Source organism: Felis catus, chromosome E1 (assembly GCF_018350175.1).
Source record: "Felis catus isolate Fca126 chromosome E1, F.catus_Fca126_mat1.0, whole genome shotgun sequence".
NCBI classification, from domain to species: Eukaryota; Metazoa; Chordata; class Mammalia; order Carnivora; family Felidae; genus Felis; species Felis catus.
Genome location: NC_058381.1, coordinates 48,195,567 through 48,216,268, shown reverse-complemented (window position 1 = coordinate 48,216,268; position 20,702 = coordinate 48,195,567). Strand labels below are relative to the sequence as shown.

The 20,702-nt window shown below is 57.3% G+C and overlaps 1 protein-coding gene across 1 annotated transcript in view; it reads left to right on the top strand.

The window, feature by feature from the left end:
- The window catches only part of CACNG4 (calcium voltage-gated channel auxiliary subunit gamma 4), a 58,516-nt gene extending 38,667 nt beyond the window's left edge, over positions 1–19,849 (top strand). The window contains exons 2-4 of the mRNA XM_003997094.6: positions 8,945–9,028; positions 13,905–14,045; positions 16,838–19,849. Coding sequence (XP_003997143.2) covers positions 8,945–9,028; positions 13,905–14,045; positions 16,838–17,376 — 764 coding nt within the window. The 3' untranslated portion in view covers positions 17,377–19,849. The remainder of the gene's footprint in view (positions 1–8,944; positions 9,029–13,904; positions 14,046–16,837) is intronic.
- The last annotated feature ends 853 nt before the right edge of the window (positions 19,850–20,702 follow it).

Below are 20,702 nucleotides of genomic sequence, written 5' to 3'. Positions count from 1 at the left end.
TCTCCTCAGCTTTTCCAGCGAGACCCCCACATCCAGTTCCGGCCTCTTCTGCCTCCGCCTCCCCCACTGCTGCTTGCCACCCAGACCACACCGTCCGAGGTTCCAGAACCTAAGGCTGGCCTCCCTGCACCCCTTTGCCCCTCTCTGTGCCTTTGGCTTGTGCCGTTCACCAAAGCGTCTCCCGTGTTCATATCAGTGCACCTCAAAAATCCTAGCCTTGGGGCGTCTGGGTGGCTCAGTCGGTTGAGCGACCAACTCTGGATTTTGGCTCAGGTCATGATCCCAGGGTTGTGGGATCGACGAGCCCCAAGTGAGGCTCAGTGCTGAGCGTGGAGCCTGCTTAAGACTCTCTCTCTCTCTCCCTCTCTCTCTCAAATAAAAAAAAAACCAAAATCCCAGCCTTAACCAAGCTCTGCCCCCCGCTACCACCGTCCTGACTGGTCTAGGGCCCTGGGTTACCCTGCCTCCAGCCCGAGCGCCCCACCCTCTGGCCTCAAGTATCAGCCGGTGCCTTTTGCCCCAAAGTCTAGGAAAACAAGTTGTCTTGCCACCAGAGGGGGATGGGGACCCGCACTTTCACATCATGCTCCAACCGACCGGAACTAGTTGTAGCTCTGAGGACATACCGCTTCCTGCCTCCAGAGTGAGGGAGGCAAGGACATGGACCCTGAAGCCGGGCGGCCCTGGCTCGAATCCCAGCTAGGACACTTAGTAGCAAATGGTCTTATCCTCTCTACCTCGCGGGGTTACTCTGACAATGGACTGAGTTAATAAACGACAGGTACTTGAGTTAGTGCCTGGCACCTGCTCGGGGTTAAGTAAATCCTTGCTGCTATTCTTAAAAAAAGGATAATACTCCTTTTTTATCCGTGAGGATAATACTCTTCCCCACCTCCCCGCCCCCCATCAGCCTGGCCAAAGCCTTGCCTCCCCTCCGCTCTCCACTCCCTTCCCGAGGTCCTGGGTCCTTTCCGGAAAGGCCTGTATCCTCCTGGAAATATACAGCGTTTCCATCCTACAAGCTGCTCCCACCCCTTCCCATGGGAATTGGGGTCCGGGCTGGGGGCAGCTTGATCCAGGAAGGCGGGGGCGGCGGGGATGAGGGTGCCGTGCCATCCTGTGTCGGAGCAGCCCTGCAGGGACATCTAGGACCCCGCACTCGACCCCCCGACCCCAGCTTTGAGCCCAGCCATAACTTCAGGACAGAAGCCTACAATCCAAGCGCCTCTGATCCCCTCCCCTGCCTTCCAGCCCATTGCCACCGCCCGAAACGATACTAGTGGTCATTTCTCTTATCTTCTTGTGTCGTCGGTGCCCCAGGACCTTGCTCCGTGAGGGCGAGGACGTTGCCTCACTGAGACCTTGTGGCTCAGTGAACTCGTCCGGCACAACAGCGTCCTCGGTGAAAATACCGTTGGGGGATGAGTGGTGCAGGAAAAGCCCCACTCGGCACCCCCATCCGCGTGCCCCTTGTGCTGGATGTTCACAGCCCTCCTGTCTTTGGGCCCAAAGGGGCCTGGCCGTGTCAGGCTGCCTTCCCGCCTCCCCGCCGTCCCTGCCGAGCCAGAGAGGCCGTTTCCACGGCCTGGAGATCCCATCGCCTGTGGCTTGGGTGTCAGGACACCGCTTCCCTGAAGCCCACCTCCCCTTCTTGGTTGCCGTGGGGCTGCCCGTCCTCATCTGTCCCGGGGCGGCAGACCAGCGGCCCACACGGCATCAGAAGTGCCTCCCACGCTTGCTGAGGGGTCTTGGAAAGGGAGCGGCAGGGATGCGACGCCAAGGAGGTGGATTCCAGGGGCTCTGCCTCGTGCACACCAGGCCTCGTCTCTAAAAGGGAGCAAAGAAGACTCACCAGCTGAGGCCGAATGCTTCGTGGCTCGGAACTGGGCAGTGAGGCTGGCCTTCCAACATCGCTCAGCCTCTTCCTCCCGCCTTCAAAGCAGCGACGTGGCGAAGACGAGATGGGCTGATGCACAGAACGCGCTCAGCACTGGAACGTCTTCCTCCTTGCCTGAGCCCAGGGCTTGCGTGCTGGCGGTGCGCCTTGGGCGACGGTCCCAGGGAGAGGGCACGGGGGACGGCTGGGGAGGGCGGGACGGACACAGAGGGAAAGCCGGTGCCCGGGGCGTCCCTGAGCTGACCGTCACTCGGCCGGGTCCTGCGGGGAGCCGCCCCAGAAAGCAGGTGGGACGGACCCCAAGGACGGGAGACGGGCACATCCGTCCGCCAGGTCCCATCTTCCTGCTCCCAGGTTACCCTGGGCGGGGGGCTCACCCCTCGATCTTCCAGCTCTCCGTGGGGGCGTGCAGTGCAGCTCCCCCCACAGGCAGCCGACCCAGGGCCCAGGGCGAAAAGCAAGGAATAACCGGTGCGGCTGAATCGAGGTGCCAGCAGGAGACGCCTGCCCAGAGCTGGTCCCTGCCTCCATGAGTGGCCGGAGTCAGAGACGGGCGGACAAGTGGGGGGTGGGGCAAAGGGTGTCTGTGCTCTCAACGGGTGTCCCGTGGCTGCTTCGAGCGTTGGCGACGATCGGATGAAGTCAGACTTCTGGAAGATGCTTTGCAAGCGATCAAGGAGCACGCGAATGATCACCGTTATCAGTGGCGCCCTCTACCATTCTTTTGTCCGGGATTCCCCTAATTACAAGAGGCCTCTGGAGTGGCCCGTGACGGAGGCTTATGTCAGATGCTAGCATTCCTGAAATGACTCACGTGGTGACCTACGCCTCCTGCGTTGCCTGGGACTTTCTGCGGTTTCAGCGCCGAGAGTCCCCAATCGTGGGGGCCGGTCACCCTCGCTGCAGAGGGGGGCACACCCTGGAAGGAGGGCAGTGGGGATACTCACCGATGAGAGGCGACAATGCCTCTCACGCCATGCTCACCCCCACGGCTCCCACCCCGCTCAACCCGCTGCCACGTCTGAGCGGATCTGTGGCCAGTTCAGGAGGGCCATTACATTTTCGCTAAGAATCGAAGATTCCATTTTTTTTCCCTCCCTTCAATAAGCCCTGATGGTTCGTCCTCAGACATCATAGGAAACTCGGGGGGCGGCGGGGGGGTGGGACGTAAAGAAGCTAGCTTTAATTCACACATAACCCTATCACCCAGAAATAAAACCCTGGACGTTTTTTTTTTAATTTTTTTTTTCCAACGTTTATTTATTTTTGGGATAGAGAGAGACAGAGCATGAATGGGGGAGGGGCAGAGAGAGAGGGAGACACAGAATCGGAAACAGGCTCCAGGCTCTGAGCCATCAGCCCAGAGCCCGACGCGGGGCTCGAACTCACGGACCGCGAGATCGTGACCTGGCTGAAGTCGGACGCTTAACCGACTGAGCCACCCAGGCGCCCCGAAAACCCTGGACGTTTTAAGCATATTTCTTTCCAGATGTTTCCTATGCCTTTAGAAATAGCTCTCACAAAAGTGGTTTATGATGCCCGTAGACAAAGGGCTATGTTAACATATGCACACACCCCCATATCTTTTCTACACAAAGGAGTCCTAGGATCTCAGAGCAGGAGAGCCTCCCTCCAGCCCAATTCCTGAGTGTTATAGATGAAGAAATAACTGGGGCCACGTGACTAACAAAGCCTCTTCACCCCAGTGGTTTTCCTGACCCTCAGGAGGGAGAGGGCCACCGTGTCTCTGGGAGAACAGGCCGGCGACCCCAGGAGTGGCTCGGGATTCCTGCAATGTGGCCCATTCAGGACGTCATAATTAACCACCGTAAATATCACTTAATAGCTAACATGGCAAACAGCCTGCTCACAGGGAGAGAACGCACGTGAAGTGGACTGGAAATGACTTTCTCTCTTCCCTCTCACATCAGCCATTAATTTTCTTCCTATCAGGTGCCTTGGGCCAACACAAACAAAACTAAACTTGACAGGGATAAATGTGAAGTCCTTAGGAATAGACACTCCACTCAAGGAAAAACAGGTTGGGAGAACGTGAGTCAGTTCTGGAGGAAAAACTCCTGGGAGCCTGAGTCGACACCAGGTCCCATCAACAGAAGCATAGAGTCCAGAAGAGAGGAGGGGACAGCTCCACTGTGCTCTGAAACATTGGGCTTGGTGATGGGAGCTGTGCTTCTGGGCATCCAGAGTTGGAAGCTGACCCAGAGCAGGGAGCCAGGCTGGAGAAGCCTCCTGGAGACATCAGTGAAGACACGATTGAAGGAACTGAAGATGTTGGATGTGGAGAAGACGTTCATTCAGGGAAAATAACCCAAATTCTTGACTCTGGGGAAGGGAGCAATCTCTTTCACTGTCCGCGTACCAAAGACAGGTAGCGCCTTCTTCTCCACAGCCCCCCTTCTTGAGACTGGGGGTGGGGTCAAGCTTCCTGCCTGTTAATAAGGTGTGGCTGGGGAAGTATCTAGTGCCAACTGTTGGCAGCTGGTAGGGCATCCCTTGTCCTCAGCTTTGGGCCTCACCTGCCCATCCTGGGCAGCTGGCAAGTAGTTTCACTTCCATCCGGTAGGACACAATTCTTCCCTTCAGTGATTTGAGGGGCCAGTGGATGGAGTTTTATGGAGGCAGGTGATCTTTCAGGAACTTCAACACTAAAGCTGTTGAAAAATGGAATGCCCTGGTGGGGCGCCTGGGTGGCTCAGGCAGTTAAGCATCCTACTTCGGCTCAGGTCATGATCTTGTGATCTGTGAGTTCGAGCCCCACGTCAGGTTCTGTGCTGACAGCTCGGAGCCTGGAGCCTGCCTCCGATTCTGTGTCTCCCTCTCTCTCTGCCCCTCCCCGCTCGAATAAATAAACATTACAAAATTTTTTTTTAAATAAGGTCGACATGGGGCACCTGGGTGGATCAGTTGGTTGAGCGTCCAACTTCGGCTCAGGTCACGATCTCACAGTCCGTGAGTTCGAGCCCCATGTCGGGCTCTGGGCTGATGGCTCAGAGCCTGGAGCCTGCTTCTGATTCTGTGTCTCCCTCTCTCTCTGTCCCTCCCCCGTTCATGCTATGTCTCTCTCTGTCTCAAAAATAAATAGAAATGTTAAAAAAAATTAAAAAATAAAATAAAATAAGGTCGACAGTCGCTGGGTTCAGGGCCCCCCGCCCCCCGGATTCAGTGTGACCTCATCTTAACTTGATTACATCTTCAAGACCCTGTTTCTAACTAAAGGCACATTCACAGGTACAGTGGTTAGTATTTCAACACATCCTTTGGGGTGGGGTGGGATATAATTCAACCACAGTGATGCCCATGCCTTCAGCGTGTGCATAAGAGCTGGGTGTGGAAGGAAGGGAGGAGAGAAGAAAGGAAGGGGAAGGAGTTTATTAGAAGAGTGAGACTTGCATGCATGTATTCAATGTATCTCCGAGCACAGTTGTATGTACATGTGATCGACAGCGTGTGCAAACAGCCCCACGAAAGGGATTGCACGGTATAGCTGAACTGATACTCCGTAACTATGGATGGCTATGCAGCCACTAAAAAGAATATGTCTTAAATAACAGGCAATATGTTGGACTACGGCTTACAGTTTCTATCCAATGCAAAATATCCCTCCTAAATGTAGAGTTTGATTTCAGCAAAATTGAAGGGACATTTGGAGCCAGGGCATCTGTATGCAAGCTAACAGTTCAAAACCTGAGTTTGGCTTTCCAATGGAATATATAAATATATTTCTTGCCTCATTTCTGCCAAAGCATATTTCTCTTCCACATTATCAGTGTTGGAGCAAGCTTTATTTCCCTAGGCTCTTTAGTATTTCTCTCTAGGGTTTTCAGCAACTGTTGGATGAGTATCAGTTTATTTTTTTTATGAAAAATAGACAGAAGTTCGGGCACCTGGGCGGCTCAGCCTAGTATCCAACTTCAGCTCAGGTCATGATCTTGTGATTGGTGGGTTCGAGCCCCGCATCGGGCTCTGTGCTGACAGCTCGGAGCCCAGAACCTGCCTCAGATTCTGGGTGTCCCTTCTATCTCTGCCTCTCCCCGGCTTGTGCTCTGTCTCTCATAAATAAACATTAAAAAAATTTTTTTAATACACAAAAGTTTTTTTTTTAAGTCCAATCTATAGGCTCTGACCTGGAAAGATTTTTGTATGTGTTGTTAAATGAAAAAAGCAGGTTATGGAGTGAAGGGTGGTGAATAATTCTGTTCAAAAAATAGGGATAGAGCCATCCTTAAAATACATTTATCGGTCCCTTATAAAACTAACCTCAGCAATTGTACCCCTGGGCATTTATCCCAGAGAAGTGAAAATGTTAGGTTCACCCCAAAACGTGTACGTGAATGTTCATAGCAACATTCTTAGAAATAGCTGAACATCACAGGCAGAATCACTAGTAACAATCAGATGTCACAAAGTGTGGTACATCCATGCTGCGCAATATTGCTGCTCAATAAAAAGAAACAAACCATGGGGGCACCTGGTAGGTCAGTCGGTTAAGCATCTGACTCTTGATTTCGGCTCAGGTCACGATCTCACGGTTCGTGAGTTCGATCCCCACGTCGGGCTCTGTGCTGGCAGCTCAGAGCCTGGAGCCTGCTTTGGATTCTGTGTCTCCCTCTTTCTCTGTGTCTCTCCCCCCCCCCCACCCCATTCATGCTCTGTCTCTCTCTCCCTCAAATATAAACATTAAAAAAATTTTTTTAATAAAAAAAATGGGGGAGACCCCTGGGTGGCTCACCCAGTTAAGCATCTGACTCTTGGTTTCGGCTCAGGTCGTGATTTCACAGTTGGTGAGTAGGAGCCCCCCGGCTCTGTGCTGAGAGGGAGAAGCCTGCTTGAGACTCTCCCTCTCTCTCTGCCCCTCCCCCTCTCACTTGCACACTCTCTCACAAGCTCTCTCTCTCTCCCTCTCAAAATAAAAAAATAAACTTAGAAAACCGGGGAGAGCCTCACATACGTGTACGCGAGTAGGTGTGAGCACGAGAAGGTGTGGGAAGATACACAGCAGACTGGTTGGCCTCTGGAAAGCGAGTCTGGAAAGAGATGATTTAATTAACCTTTTTGCGTCAGCCTCTCCAGTATTTGACTTGTTCCAACAGGCGTGTGTGTGACTTGGTAAATTTGTTCAGACCCACAAGGTAGCCCCCAAACGGTGTGTGGGGAGAGGGAGAAGGCGTCAAGAGCTCCGAAAACCCTTGCTCTTCCACGAACGTCTTGCATCGGGATCGAGGGGAGAGCGTGACTGGCCCGCTCTGGCCTCCGTGTGTCCCACTTCCCGGCCACCCTGACACCACCAGCCTACTTTCGTGCTTTTTCCTGCCCCTCACAGCCTCCCGTGGCTCTCCACCAACCCCAGGCACTCAGGGAACAGAGCAGGGGCGGGGGTGACTTCTGGGTCCAGCACTGGCGAACCTTCCCTGAGCCGTCACCAGGGGCCAAGAATCATCTGAGTCCCTTTCAAGCATTGCCTCTTGCGATTCTCCCAAGAGCCCCAGGAGAGGAAGCCTGTGGTTGTACCCATTCTACAGATGAGGAGATGAGGTCGTTCTTGCTTGGCCTGGCACGGAGAACACCGTCGAAGCGTATCCCACTGGGGGCGTCACCGTCCCCTGACCAAACCCGGCCCTCCCACCGATGGCCCTCGAGGCCCTCGGGCCTTCAGGAGGCAGGGGTGTTCACCCGGCACCCCTGCCCTCTGGAGGCGGCAGCTTAAGGAAATCGACAGAGGGGAACGTCTGGCCCGTTAACCGGCCAACGGGTGGGAGGGCCGTGTCCCCTGAGCCCTCTCAATCGGAAGTATGGAGAGACGGATGCCAGTCGGGCGCAGGCCCTGCTTCTGACATTGTGCTTCCAACCGGGAGGCCAGGCTGGGCTGCGGGAGGCCAGCAGGACGCTTGGCAACAGCTGCAGAGCAAGAGTTGGCCCCAGTTGGAAACAGCCCCAACCCCAGCCACACAGTGGAGCTCCTGGCCGAAGCGGACAGGCTGAACCGGGCACGAGGGGGTTGGCCTGCGGGGCGGGGCCTGGCGCCCTGTGTGCCCCGCTCTCCGCCCGTGTCCGCTTCCGTGCTGGGCGCCCCCAGACTGCAGGGGAGCAGCTGCTAGGAGAGCTGGACGATAGCTTCTGGAAGGCACGACCGGCTTCTCCTCCTGCAGTTACGAAAGTACCCAGGACGTCCTGCCTCCCACTCTGCGGAGGCTACTTCTCAGAGTAGGGAAGGGAAACCAGGCAGGGGGGTGGTCCTGGCCTTTCTGGAAGTTTCTCTGGCTGCAGGTTCTCTTCCCTCCATCACCTTGAGTGAGTCAGCTCGGGTCATGATCTCGCGGTTTGTGGGTTCGAGCCCCGCGTTGGGCTCTGTGCGGACAGCTTCGGATTCTGTGTCTCCCTCTCTCTCTGCCCCTCCCCAGCTCATACTCTGTCTCTCTCTCTCTCTCTCAAAAATAAATAAACATTAACAAAAATTAAAAAGAGAGAGAAAGGGGAAGGACACAGACACCATGGTGGCCGATTTCATCCCAACTCCCCTGACCCAGACCCCTACTTGCCGCCACACGGCCCCCAGCCCTGCCCCCTCTACGGGGCCTTCTGAGTCCAGCCACCAAACTTCCCGCTGCTCCCCAGGCTCTGACCCCAGCCCTGCCTTTTCTCGGCTTCCTCCTCTCCCTGGAAGTCCCCTCCACCTGTTCCCAGGGGCAAATTCTTTGTCATCTCTCAAGATGGCTCTGCAGTCGCCTTGGACAGCATGTCCTGCTTGATGCCCCTTGTCCCTGCTTGGTGACTGATGGTGTGCCTATCACTCTTACACACGGTCACACACAGACCACTATCACCGTTGGGGCACGCCGCCCTCCATCTCGTGCTTCTCTGTGTGCCCATCCCCGCGCCAGACCAGGGATGCCAGAGCGGGGATTTCTCCTCTCTCCGTGCCCAGGGCCCGCACAGAGCCTGGCGCACATGCGGCACGTGGGGCTGGAGTCGATGGATACGTGAGCGCACGGAACACTTAGAATGTTCTTTTCCTCTCGTTGTCTCCAGGGATCTATAAAGGCCACTGCTTCCGGATCAATCACTTCCCAGAGGACAATGATTACGACCACGACAGCTCGGAGTATCTCCTCCGTAAGTGCCAAGCATCTTTCGCTTTCCTTGTATGTGTGGGAGGCAGGGGGGCAGCTGCAGGAAAGACGGGCCCCGTGAGGGCGCAGGGGTGCTCTTCTCTGGATGCTCTTTCTCTCCCTTTCCGATTCAGAATTGTTAGTTTGGAGGATGGACTTATGTCCAACGCTGCCATGGCATGCTGGGTATCCCAGCGGGGTTACTTGGCGCCCAGGCCCATGCCTGGGGAGACTGAGGCCCAGCCAGAGCAGGTGACGGTGTGGGCGCTCTGCTCACCAGGACTGCTGATCACGGCGAGCTGCAGAGTCGCTGATTGCTGCCATGGGGCCGGGCGCAAGGAGGTTAAAGACACAGGCCTGCCCAGGCCAAGCGTCCCTAGGGGGCTGTGATACCCCAAGTACATTGCCCTCCCGGCCCTGGACCCGCCCACCCCACCCCCCACGTACCCAGCATTCTGTTCTTGAAAAATCAGACGGTCCGGCGGGGAGCCACCGCCTCTGCCCCTGTCCTGTGGTTGGGTTGACCCCCAGGCTGGAAGTCACAGCATATACTGGACAAGGACAAACCCGTCCCACACGGGAAATCCAGATCTCATCCCTGGGCCTGTGAACACCACCCTGGGAGAAAGGATGGGGCCACAGCCACAGAAGGTGCCTGGAAATGAAAGGACAGCACCCCTTGAAGCCGTTTCCCCCTTTCCCATGAGTCAGAACACGCACACAGCTGCTCACGGCGTCACCCTCGGGGCCCGGGGCCCGGCTTCATTGATGGAGAATCGACAGCAGCGTCCTCAGAGGGAGCGCAATTCACTCTGCACCTGCTTGTGGACCGTTTTCTTCTAAGAGAAAGGATTTGGGCTGTGAGTCGTCTGGTCAAACAGTACAGCGTGTGGTTCCCGTGGAGCCTGGGGAAGGGTCAGGAGGCTCTGGCCAGACCCAGAACCTGAACACATTTGGCCAGCTCCGCCTCCCTCACCTTCTCTTCTTCCTCCTGCCTCTCCTTCCTTTCTGCTTTCTGGGGCCAACGCTGAAGCAAGCAAATGAGATTCCGCAGGGCCACCGCAAATGGCCGTGCGGCTTATGCACACACTCACCTACACTGTGGTATAAACGACACCCTTCGAGTTGTACAGTGCGCGGCCTGCACAGCCACCTGGGGCGACCCCTGGTGCTCAGCCCAGCTGGGATGGCTCGTGAGCATCAGCCCAGAGGTCAGATGATGTAGCTTTCTGGGGCTCCAGCAGGAAGCAGACGGCATGCTCAGATGCGGTGAACGAAGGGTATCTAGTGAAGGACTATTTACAAAGTGAGGTCAGGGTTAAGGAAAGCTTGCAGGGGGTGGGGAGAGCAGCAGGGCTAGTGGCCACAGGAGCCCTTGCACTCCGGGGCCTGAGCAGGTGAGGAAAGCAGGCATGGGAGCCTGGAGAAGGGAAGCCGGGAGGACAGGGCTGCCCGGCAGGCGCTGGGGCTTTTAGGAGGGAAGGCAGTCACCTCACCTCACCGGAGCCTTCAGGAAGGAGGCTCGGGGAGTACTGTTTCCCTGCACGCTCCTCCCAAAGCCAGAGGCAACGGAGCCCAAGTATCCCTTGCATGGTGCATGGTGCGGCCTCCCGGGGCCCAGGGCAGGATGCAGAAAGTTCGAAGGAGGACCGGGAGGGGCAAGTCAGGGATGTGCAGCACATTCTCCCCTCCAGTTTCAGGCTCCCACTGTCCCCGGATTCCACCTGCGGTGCCCGAGGTGGGGGGGGGGCGTGAGGGCTAGGAGGGGCCCCGCAGCGATTTTCCCAAATCGATGGGGACAGCACAGACGAAAGATCATTTGGGAAGGAAACGCCCTCCTCAAGTGTGCTCTGTGGGGGCCCGGCGGGTTCATTCACAAGCTGCTGATGGAATTGGGGCGGAGGGCAGAGCTAACCCTCCAACAAGGGGGTGTTTTTCCACTCGGGGGCTGGCGGAAAAAGGAGGTGGCCCCGAAACGAGATTCGGAGTACAGGTACCTGTGAGCGTCAGCCAGAGGGAGCAGGCAACGTCCTCGAACTGGGGGCGCCAAGGTCACGGTCACCACGGCCGTCCCCCACAATTCCCAGTATTTGGCCCTCTGGGCCCCAGAGTATTGTGACCCCCCCAAAATACGCAGAAGCACAGGAGACAGAGAGGAGGGGTCATGAGATCTCATTTATTCACCCATTTAACACAAAGTTATTCTTGGGCCTATTACACGCCAGATACTGTGTTAGCCACACGTGTCACTGCAGTGGCGGAGCGGATGCTCCAGTGGGTCAGAGAAGGTCGTGGAAGGTTCCATGGTGCTTGCCTGTGGGAGTGGCAGCTTAACCATTTGTACATCCACAGGCAGGTGTGGGGTCTGAGCGGTCACCCCACACACAAACACACAGCCTGCCGTGTCTTTTCCACCGGCCCCTCTGGCCCGGGGGGTTCCCACCCATCCCACTCTGGTCCTGGGGTCCCTTTTCCGGGTGCCACATTTCCCATCACGGAGCCGATTTGGGTGCTAAGGCTCGCAGTATTGATGTCAGGGCTGCTGGGAGGCCCCTGTGCCTGAGGGTGAGTGAGAAGGAGGTACCCGTGCTCCAGACAAGACACGGACTCTCTCCAGGGCTTGATTTGGCCTTGAGGCACGGCCCGGGCCTCAGCCTTGCTCGTCCCTCAGCTCTGTGCAAGACCCACGCTGCACCATTGTCTACGGCAACCCCAGCTGGCTTCTACACATCCAGAGCCCTGGGATGAGCCTTTGTGGCAAGGGACAGGCACGCACATGACTGACGTGGGCAGGATGGATGGCTCTGAGCCAGGTCTGGCCTCAGCGACCTTAGAGGCACTGGGCTCCCTTCTCCCCGGCCCCTCTGACCCGTCTGCAGAACGGGGGCATCCAGGGGGAGCTGACCCCGGATTTTCTGGCCAGCATGGCTTTGAGGCATGTTTCCAAAGCCCACGGGAAACCTCCTCCCAGAGCCTGCGGCTGCAAGAAGGCAGAGGAAGGGGGAGGAGATGCTGGAGAGAAGAGCTTTATTTAATGCCCCCAACAAAGCCCCCTCTGTGAAGCGGGGCACACACTGGTGGGCTTACAGGAAAGGAGACAAATAGTGCCTTCAGAGGCTGCAAGGCCACAAACCGGCTCAGCTGGCTCAGGAGTCGGGGCCTGCCAGGGCTCCCCGACTTGCTGTCCCCCGCGGGGGCCACCAAGGGTCCACGTCGCCGGGATTTCTACTGGGCTGGGAGACCTGTAGGCCCATCAGGAAGGCTGAGCTCAGGGCTCCTCCTGAAGCCCCACTTCCCTTCCTCCTGGCCCTTCCAGCCAGATGCTAAGGAAGGGGGACCCATATCCCCTAAGCCCCTACCAAGTACAGAAAGTGTATTCTTTTCCTAGGGCCACATGCCGGGTGGCTTAAAACAACAGGGATTTACTGTGAATTTACTCTCTCTCGGTGCGGAGGCTGGAGTCTTCAATGGGATGCTGGCAGGGCTGGGCTCCCTCCACGGCGCCCAGGGGTCTCTTGCGACGCCTGTCGGCTCCCCACCCTCCTTGACGTGGGGCCCCCTCACTCCTATCTCTGCCTCTGCCTTCACACGACTTCTTCCCTGCCTGTGTCTCTTCCTCTGCTCACAAGAGCACTTGTCATTGGATTTAGGACCCACTCTAATGCAGGATGGTGTCCTCTTGAGATCCTTAATTTAATCACACCTGCAAAAAAACCCTTTTCTAAATAAGGTCTCATTCATAGATACCTGTGATTAGGACTTGGTCATATCTACTGGGCGGAGGGGTGCAATTCAACCCCTACAGGTAGGTATTACTACTCTCCCCAGGTTACGAAACAGGAGACTTGGGGCGCCTGGGTGGCTCAGTCAGTTAAGCGGCCGACTCTTGTGTTCAGCTCAGAGCGTGATCTCACAGGTTGTGAGTTCGAGCCCCACGTCGAGCTCTGTGCTGATAGCGTGGAGCCTGTTCGGAATTCTCTGTCTCTGCCCCTCCCCAGCTCATGCTCTCGCGTTCTCTCTCTCTCTCTCTCTCTCTCTCCCTCAAAATAAATAAGCAAACTAAAAAAAAAGAGAGGAGACTGACGTCAGAAGTTAGCCACCCTGGTCGGTGGCAGAGCAAGTGTGCAAGTCCAGCTTGGCTGGACAGCGAGGTCCACGCACGTCCCACTGTGTTTAGCCACCACACCCCGCCCCGTGACCTCAGGAGGCCCTGGTCTGTCCCCGGGGGGGTGGGGAGGGGGACAGTGACAGCAATGATGGCAGTGGAGATAAAGGCTGTCACTCAGAAGTATGTGCAATGGCCAGGCCCTGTGCTAAGCCTCTTAATACACACAAAACCCACCAGAGGAGGTGGGTCCCTGCTCCCAGCTGCTTTCCGCAAACGGGGAAGCTCAGTGTTAAGTGAAGCGGCCTGACAAAAGAGCCAGCATGTCCCAGAGCAGACCCAGACCCACCTGATGCCAAAGGCTGCGTCCTCAGCCACCCGTCACCACTTCCCAGCCTTCCAGAGGCTCCTTAGAGACCGCGCCCGTGAAAGGCTCAGTGTAGCGGTGAGGGTGCGGCGTCTGAATGGAAGGCAGACCAGCGTCTTCGTGGCTGTTATTGGGGCTCCCGGATACCATTGAGGGGCCCTCCTGCCTTCCGGCTGGCAGGGGGAGCCTGCTGCGGGGCCTGAGCCATCGCTTGAGTGGGGTCAGGCTGCCCCCGCCCGGCCAGCTCCCAACCCGCCAAGGTCTGCAGGGCCTGATGGGAGGGAACCTTCAAAGTCAGGAGAAGGGCCTCGAGCGTCGGGGCTCCCCGGCCGACGCCCGAGGCCGAGGCCGTGCCCAGAACGGCGGCCGCCCTCACCGCGCTCTGCTCTGTCTCCCGCCCCGGCCCAGGCATCGTGCGCGCCTCCAGCGTCTTCCCCATCCTCAGCACCATCCTGCTGCTGCTTGGCGGGCTCTGCATCGGCGCCGGGAGGTTCTACAGCCGCAAGAACAACATCGTCCTCAGCGCGGGCATCCTCTTCGTGGCCGCAGGTGAGCCCCCGGCTCCGTTCCGCAGGCACAGGGCGCGCGCCCGGGGGCGTGCGCGGGGCTGGGGGCGCCGACGCGAGGTCGTTGCTCGTAATTGACTTCAAAGGTCCGGGTGCGAGGGGGCTGGCGCGGGCGCGGGCGTGGGGAGCGGCTGCTCAACGGGCACGGAGTCTCCTTCTGGGGGCGGCGAACACGTTCTGGAACTAGATAGAGGCGTGGGGTGCACAACAGTGTAAATGTACTAAATGCCGCTGAAGTGGGCACTTGAAGGGGCTCATTTGTGCCATGTGGATTTCACATCAATCACAAAAATAAATGTCTAGGTGTGCACAGTGCCACAAAGGGGCAGTGCCGGCGCCTTGTAAGCCTGGCTGCATCGGGGGGGCCAGGAGGGTACCCCGAGGGACTCACGGAAGCCAAGACCTGAAGGAGCGGAGGAGGACAGGGTGAAAGGGAGCAGAACGGGCAAGGGTGCACATCAGAGTCACCCTCCGCGACCCAGTGAAGACCCACGGAGCTGCGGGTGACAGTAACACACGCCCTCCTAACTGGCGTGACACTGGCATTCCTCCGGGCCTCGATGGGGAGACTTCAGCGCATGCCTCGCCACTGCAGACGCGGAGGCAGTCAGGCCGGAAGTGGGCTCACAGCTGGCCAGCGGCCGGCAGGTGCACATACATGGTGCGGTGGAGAACTCGGGTTTTCCGACCTGGGTCTCCGGGGGAATCTTGACGGGGCAGAACTTGGCCGGTGGCATCCTGGAGTCTCCAGGCAGCACCTGCAGAGGTCAGATAAACTTGCAACAAGGGACCCTGTCAGGAGAAACAGGACGTGCCTGACGTCCTAGGCCTTCTAGTAAGTAAATTCGAGATAGGTTACAAAGTTCAGTAATTCTTTGCTAAGTTGTTAACAGAGCTCCTTGCACTGCCTTATCGGTGTTTTTGCTTTCAAAGCATCCTTTGTCTTACCCCAGTCTGGTGAGGCGACCCTAGATGGGCCTGGTCTCTGCATTCCTAAAATCGTCCAGTAGTCCCATGAGGGTGATAATGAGAATCCCAGTAAAGGTGGTGGTTGGTGGTCGAGCTTCCTTTTTGAGGATGGGGAGGGGCCTCACAGGGCCCCACCCCGACTTGTCCTCTCCTACGGTCTCTCGGAGAGAGGGAAGGCGACTTCCCAAAGCAGTTAAGGGACTGGTTCAAAATCTTTCAGCCAGATTCTTAGGGTCCTTCCTCTACATTACTTCTGCTTCTGCGTCCTTCCAGGGCAACAGATAATGTGTGAGTGTGTGTGTGGGCGGGGGGGGGGGGGTGGGCTGTATGTGTGTCAAGGGTGTGGTGTGTGTGTGTGTGTGTGTGTGTGTTAGCAAGAAGTACCCGAGTGTCAGGTCTCCTTCTTGGCCACGTCCCCATCCCTTTGCTTCTTGTCCCCTCCAGAGGCAGAGGTGGGAGGAAAGGGCCACACCCCATTCTCTCCCCTCCTTCGAGCCCCCAGATTTCTGAAGGTGGGGACCACTAAAGAAGTCCCTGCTGTGAGGTTTGAATCCCGTACCCCTTCCTTTCCCGAGGAAGGGAAAGATTTGCATAACACCAGCTACCACATACTACAGCCGTGGTCCCAGGGCTCGGTGAGCACAACCACATCATCCCAGGTTGTGAGGGGGTAGTCAGGTGGCCCAGGTGGCTTCCCTGAAGTCACGTGGCGGCAAAGACACAGGCTGTGCCCACGGCTGTCAGCCTCCAAAGGTGCCCTCCGCCGCTGCCCATTTCCCCAGGGGGAGCCATACAAAGCCATATCCAGATGTCCCAGGTCACTGGAGAAGTTGTGGATTCCAGGGCCCTGGCAGAAGCAGGATTCAAGTGCAGGCAGCTTGGCTCTACTCACACTCACTTATAATAAGATGAAATTAAATAAAGACCGCAACAGGTGACTACATCCCACCTCTCAGGCTAGCAAAGGTCCAGCACGTTGATACAATAAATTATAGGCTGTTGACACCCACAGTCGTACTCCTGCGTGTGTGGAGCGGTGTGGACACAAGGCTGTCCGTGGCAGCTTTGTCCTAGCGGAGGGCCGGAAGCCACCTGACGCCCATAGCAGAGGCCTGGTTAGATATCCATGCAGTGGGTGCTACATGCACTTAGACAGACAGCTCTCCGTGGCCTGACGTGGAACCGTCTGCCAGGTGGACTGTTGAGTGACAAGGCAAGAGGACAAAGAGCATTGTGCAAGGAAAGAAAGAGATGTATGTGTGAGAGAGAGAGACAGAGCAACAGAGAGGGCGGTGGGGAGAGAGACTAGATACAACGATAATATAAGAAACAAGATAACAGGGGCGCCTGGGTGGCTCAGTCGGTTAAGCCTCCAACTTCGGCTCAGGTCACGATCTCACAGTTCGTGAGTTCAAGCCCCCTGTTGTCAGTGCAGAGCCCGCTCCGGATCCTTTGTCCCCACCCCATCTCTTTCTGCCCCTCCCCCACTTGCACTTTCCCTCTCTCTCTCTCTCTCTCTCTCAAAAATAAATAAGACATTTTTTTTTTAAAAAAGAAAGAAGATAACAGTAATGGCCTTCAAGAGGGGAACTAGGTAGCCAAGTACCTATGTTTTACATCTCATCTGAACTTTTGCTTTATTACCTCAAAACCAATTATTTAACAGAAAAGTCGGCAACCGGAATAAAGCAATACCTATCCAAGGGGGGTGGCCACCAGCCCCTCCTCCGCCCTCCTGTCCCTCATCCAGCTGTGGGTCTAACGTCTGCCTCCCTCCCTCCCACCCCTCTCCTGCCTCTCTTTCAGGCCTCAGTAACATCATAGGCATCATCGTCTACATCTCCAGCAACACAGGTGACCCAAGCGACAAACGTGATGAAGACAAAAAAAACCATTACAACTACGGTTGGTCTTTTTACTTTGGAGCCCTGTCCTTCATCGTGGCCGAGACCGTGGGTGTCCTGGCCGTAAACATTTACATTGAGAAAAATAAAGAGTTGAGATTTAAGACCAAACGGGAGTTCCTCAAGGCCCCCTCCTCGTCTCCCTACGCCAGGATGCCGAGCTATCGGTACCGGCGACGACGCTCACGGTCCAGCTCGAGGTCCACCGAGGCCTCTCCGTCCAGGGCGGCGTCTCCGGTGGGCCTGAAGATCACTGGGGCCATCCCCATGGGCGAGCTGTCCATGTACACGCTGTCCAGGGAGCCCCTCAAGGTGACTACCGCCGCCAGCTACGGCCCCGACCAGGAGCCCGGCTTCCTGCAGCTGCACGACCTGTTCCAGCAGGACCTACAGGAAGGCTTGCGCGTCAGCGTGCTGAACCGGCGGACGACCCCCGTGTGAGCCACCCCCCTCTCTGCACCGGCCTCTCCCCAGAACAGCTGTTTGGATCCCACAGGAGGGCATCTGACCCTTAGGCTGGACCGACCACGGACTGAAGCCAAAACCCAACCCTCCCTCGTCTCCAGAAAGTGTCACGGGCTGGCTGGGAGCGAAGTGCTGGGAGACGGGAGTTGGAAGCCGAAGGCTGACTTTGTCCCCGAGAGGGGTGTTTTGACGGCCCAGGATTGCGAGATCTCCTGAGGCTGCAAGGCCTTGACCAACCTGGGAAAACAAAATCGAGCCATTGTCTCCTCTTGGAAATAATTCTTGCCGGAAGGACGGGCTTTCAGAGCCCTCCCTCTCTGCCTGGGTGAGGGGCCACCGGGCGGGATTCACCGGGTACACGGGGACCTTTGGACACTGGTCAGGTGCCGTTTGACCTGAGGTTCTGGGTCTGTGAGCGGGAAACGAGGAAGCCGAAACTTGCCCCCTTCCTGTCTGTTTCTTGCTCTCTCTCTCTCTCTCTCTCTCTCTTTCTCTCTGGCAGTGGCCGGTTGTTGAAATAACAGTGATCCTGAGGAGAAAGCCCCTGTGGCCAACTGGTGCTTTGGCCTTTGTGCTATCCTGGGGCCGGCTTCCCTCGACCTGAGGAGACCAAGGCCTGTGGAAGAATTCGCAGTGGAGGAGGCCATTCGCTGGTCTGGGTGTGAGGTAAACCCAGAGTCTGTGGCTTGGCATTCTGGTCTGCTTCTAGAAGTTTCTGCCGTACACAGAAAGGGCAAGACGCTCTGACTGTACTTGAGAGTCTGGAAGATTCCACGGGTCTGAAGGAAGGTGCCCATATGGCCTCTTGCCGTGTCCCTCCCCACGGACCCTCCTCAGAGCAGCTCTGTCCCTTCTTGGGGAGCGGAGGGGGCAGACCCCCCCCCCCACCGGCGTTTGGCAACAGGAGCCTGAACTTCTGTTCGAGAAAGGGAGACCCGAGGGTGAACAGCGGCCAACACATCAGAACAAACATCCGTTTCCTAAGTGGTTATTGATCGTGACTGGTTGCAAATGAAGGCCAGGGGAGCAAGTGACACTCGGTTCTTCGTCCAGACAACGGCAGCAGCAGCCCCTCCCCCACACCCACTCTTGTCATTTATTCTGCCACCACCCGAAGGGCTCAGCCGAAGGAGTTCGGGCAGTTTGGATGAAAAGGCCGCGCTGTGTTTTCCTTCCTCCTCGCGGGAGGGACATCTCGGCACTCTGGAACCGAGGCGGCGGTTCCGCGTTGGACGTTTTCTTCCAACCACAACCATCTCTTCCCATCCCGAGGCAAGCGGAGAAGGCAGACGCGAGTGTGGGTTCAGAAGACAACCTTTCTGGAACAGGGATCTCACCCTCTTTTATATAAAACACGTGCTTTCTAAAGACAAATCCTTTCTTACTTTTTGAGACTTGGTCGTCCGATCTCGAGCGGTCGCCTGTGGTCCCGCTAGCTGTCATCCTGAGAAGTGACCAGCGAATTCTTACCTCAGCCACCTGCTCGCCGACCCCCTGGGCGGACTCAGCCCCCAGGAGTTGAGATCTGGGTCACGGTCATCGCCATCCTCCTTCACCCCCGGAGAGGAAATCTCCCCGGGGACCCCTCGCCTGACTGCCCCGGAGCGCTGGCCAGCCGAGGCGCGGTGTGCTGGGGACCCTCCGCGCTTGCCCGAAACCCCTTCCTCCCGTTGAGGTTGGCTTTGTGTGGTGGTTTGTCCAAGCATGTGCAGCCGTGAATGCTGGAGCGTCAGGGCTCGTGGCCTGCCCTGCTGGGGGCCAACCCCGTCCCGTCCTGCCCCCAACCCGACCGCCCTTGGTGCCCCACCCCCCCCATCTGTGACCCCATCTTCCCGGGCTCAAAGGAAAGGGGGCAACATCTGGGAACCCATCACCCCGCCAGGTCCCCAGACTCTTCTGTCACTTCCCAAAGCAAGGCAGCCGTGCTGTTTCTTCCACATAAGTCACCTCCTCCCCTGCTGCCCCGGAAGTTTCTGTCATTTCATGCAGAAAGCTGTGTTCCCATGAATCCTACCTCTCGCCCAGTCCCAGGCAGAGAATGTGGGGCCCACTCTAGGGACCAAGAAAGAGTAGAAAGAAGCAACAAAGAAGGACAGAAGAGCAGGGAGCAGAACCACCTCAGAGCCCCTGGTCTTCACAGCCTTTCTCCCCACCATGCCCGGGCTCCCGGACCCTCTGCCCGGGGCCACCCTTCTGCGCACCGCCCCCCAGCCAGGGGCGCCTGGGGAAGTGGGCGGAGCTGGCCCCCTGCCACCTGTCAGGCTGAGACCTTGCGTCCCCAGAGGGGGACGCGGGGGCCTGTGCCCACCTCCTCCCATCCCACCACCCTCTCCAACCAGCCCCTGTGTGTTTCGCCCGTTAAGCACCTGTGAATCCTGTTACCTACTACTGGTTTTGGGTTGTTAGTTCTGTCTTTTTTTTAATTAAATAAAAACCTTTTTGAAATGTTCTCTTCTTGATGTGGGGGGAAGGGCTCGAGCTCCCTTTGAGTCTTTGTGGGCACTTAGGGCAAACAGTGTCCCTCCTGGGGGACACTGTGGACCCTCCAGGAGAAGGAGGAGGGAGGCTGGGCCCTGTGCCGGCCAAGGTGGGTTCCTCGGGCTTTCATCCAGGTCACCAGCCACCTCCCTGGCAACACCAGCTGGTTTCAGACTGCTGAGTGGTATCATCAAGGTGCCTTTTAACAGATAGGCTGGGAGATGGACGGGCCACCCCTGCGTGTGGTGTGGGCATCTGGGCAGCTGAGCAAGCCAGACCCGTCTTCAGAACCTGCCGGGCGGGGGCCAGCCAGCCAGAACCGCAGCCTCGGAGGCCCTAAGTTGCCTGCCAGGGTTTCTAAGAAGTCCAGCCTCCTTTCCCCCTCCAACTTCGGAAATGATTAAAAAACAAAGGAGGCCAAGTAGCAAAATGACCGGTAAAGCTGGCTCCCACCAGAGGCCAAATGCGACCAAGCCGTCTAATCTCAGGCCCAGCCGCCTGAGTCAGAGAGAGGGACCGCCCCCCCCCCACCCCGCCACCAGGAGTCAGAGAGAGGGACCGGGTGGCCCCTCGGAGCAGGGCAATACTGACACGCTGCGACAGGCCCCCGCGGGTCACAGGGGACGCCCGCTGTAACCCAGCAGGTTCACCCCCGCAGGTGGGCACGGGCTGGATGTCAACTCTATGCTCTTGGGAGGCATGACAAGGGGAGGACTGCTGTCCTCCCCCACTTCTACCCGAGCTACCGTCCAGGGGACACGTGCATTCAATTACACATCCCCCTTTCTTTCGGGACCCAGACCTCGAGTTTTCCTCCTGAGAGT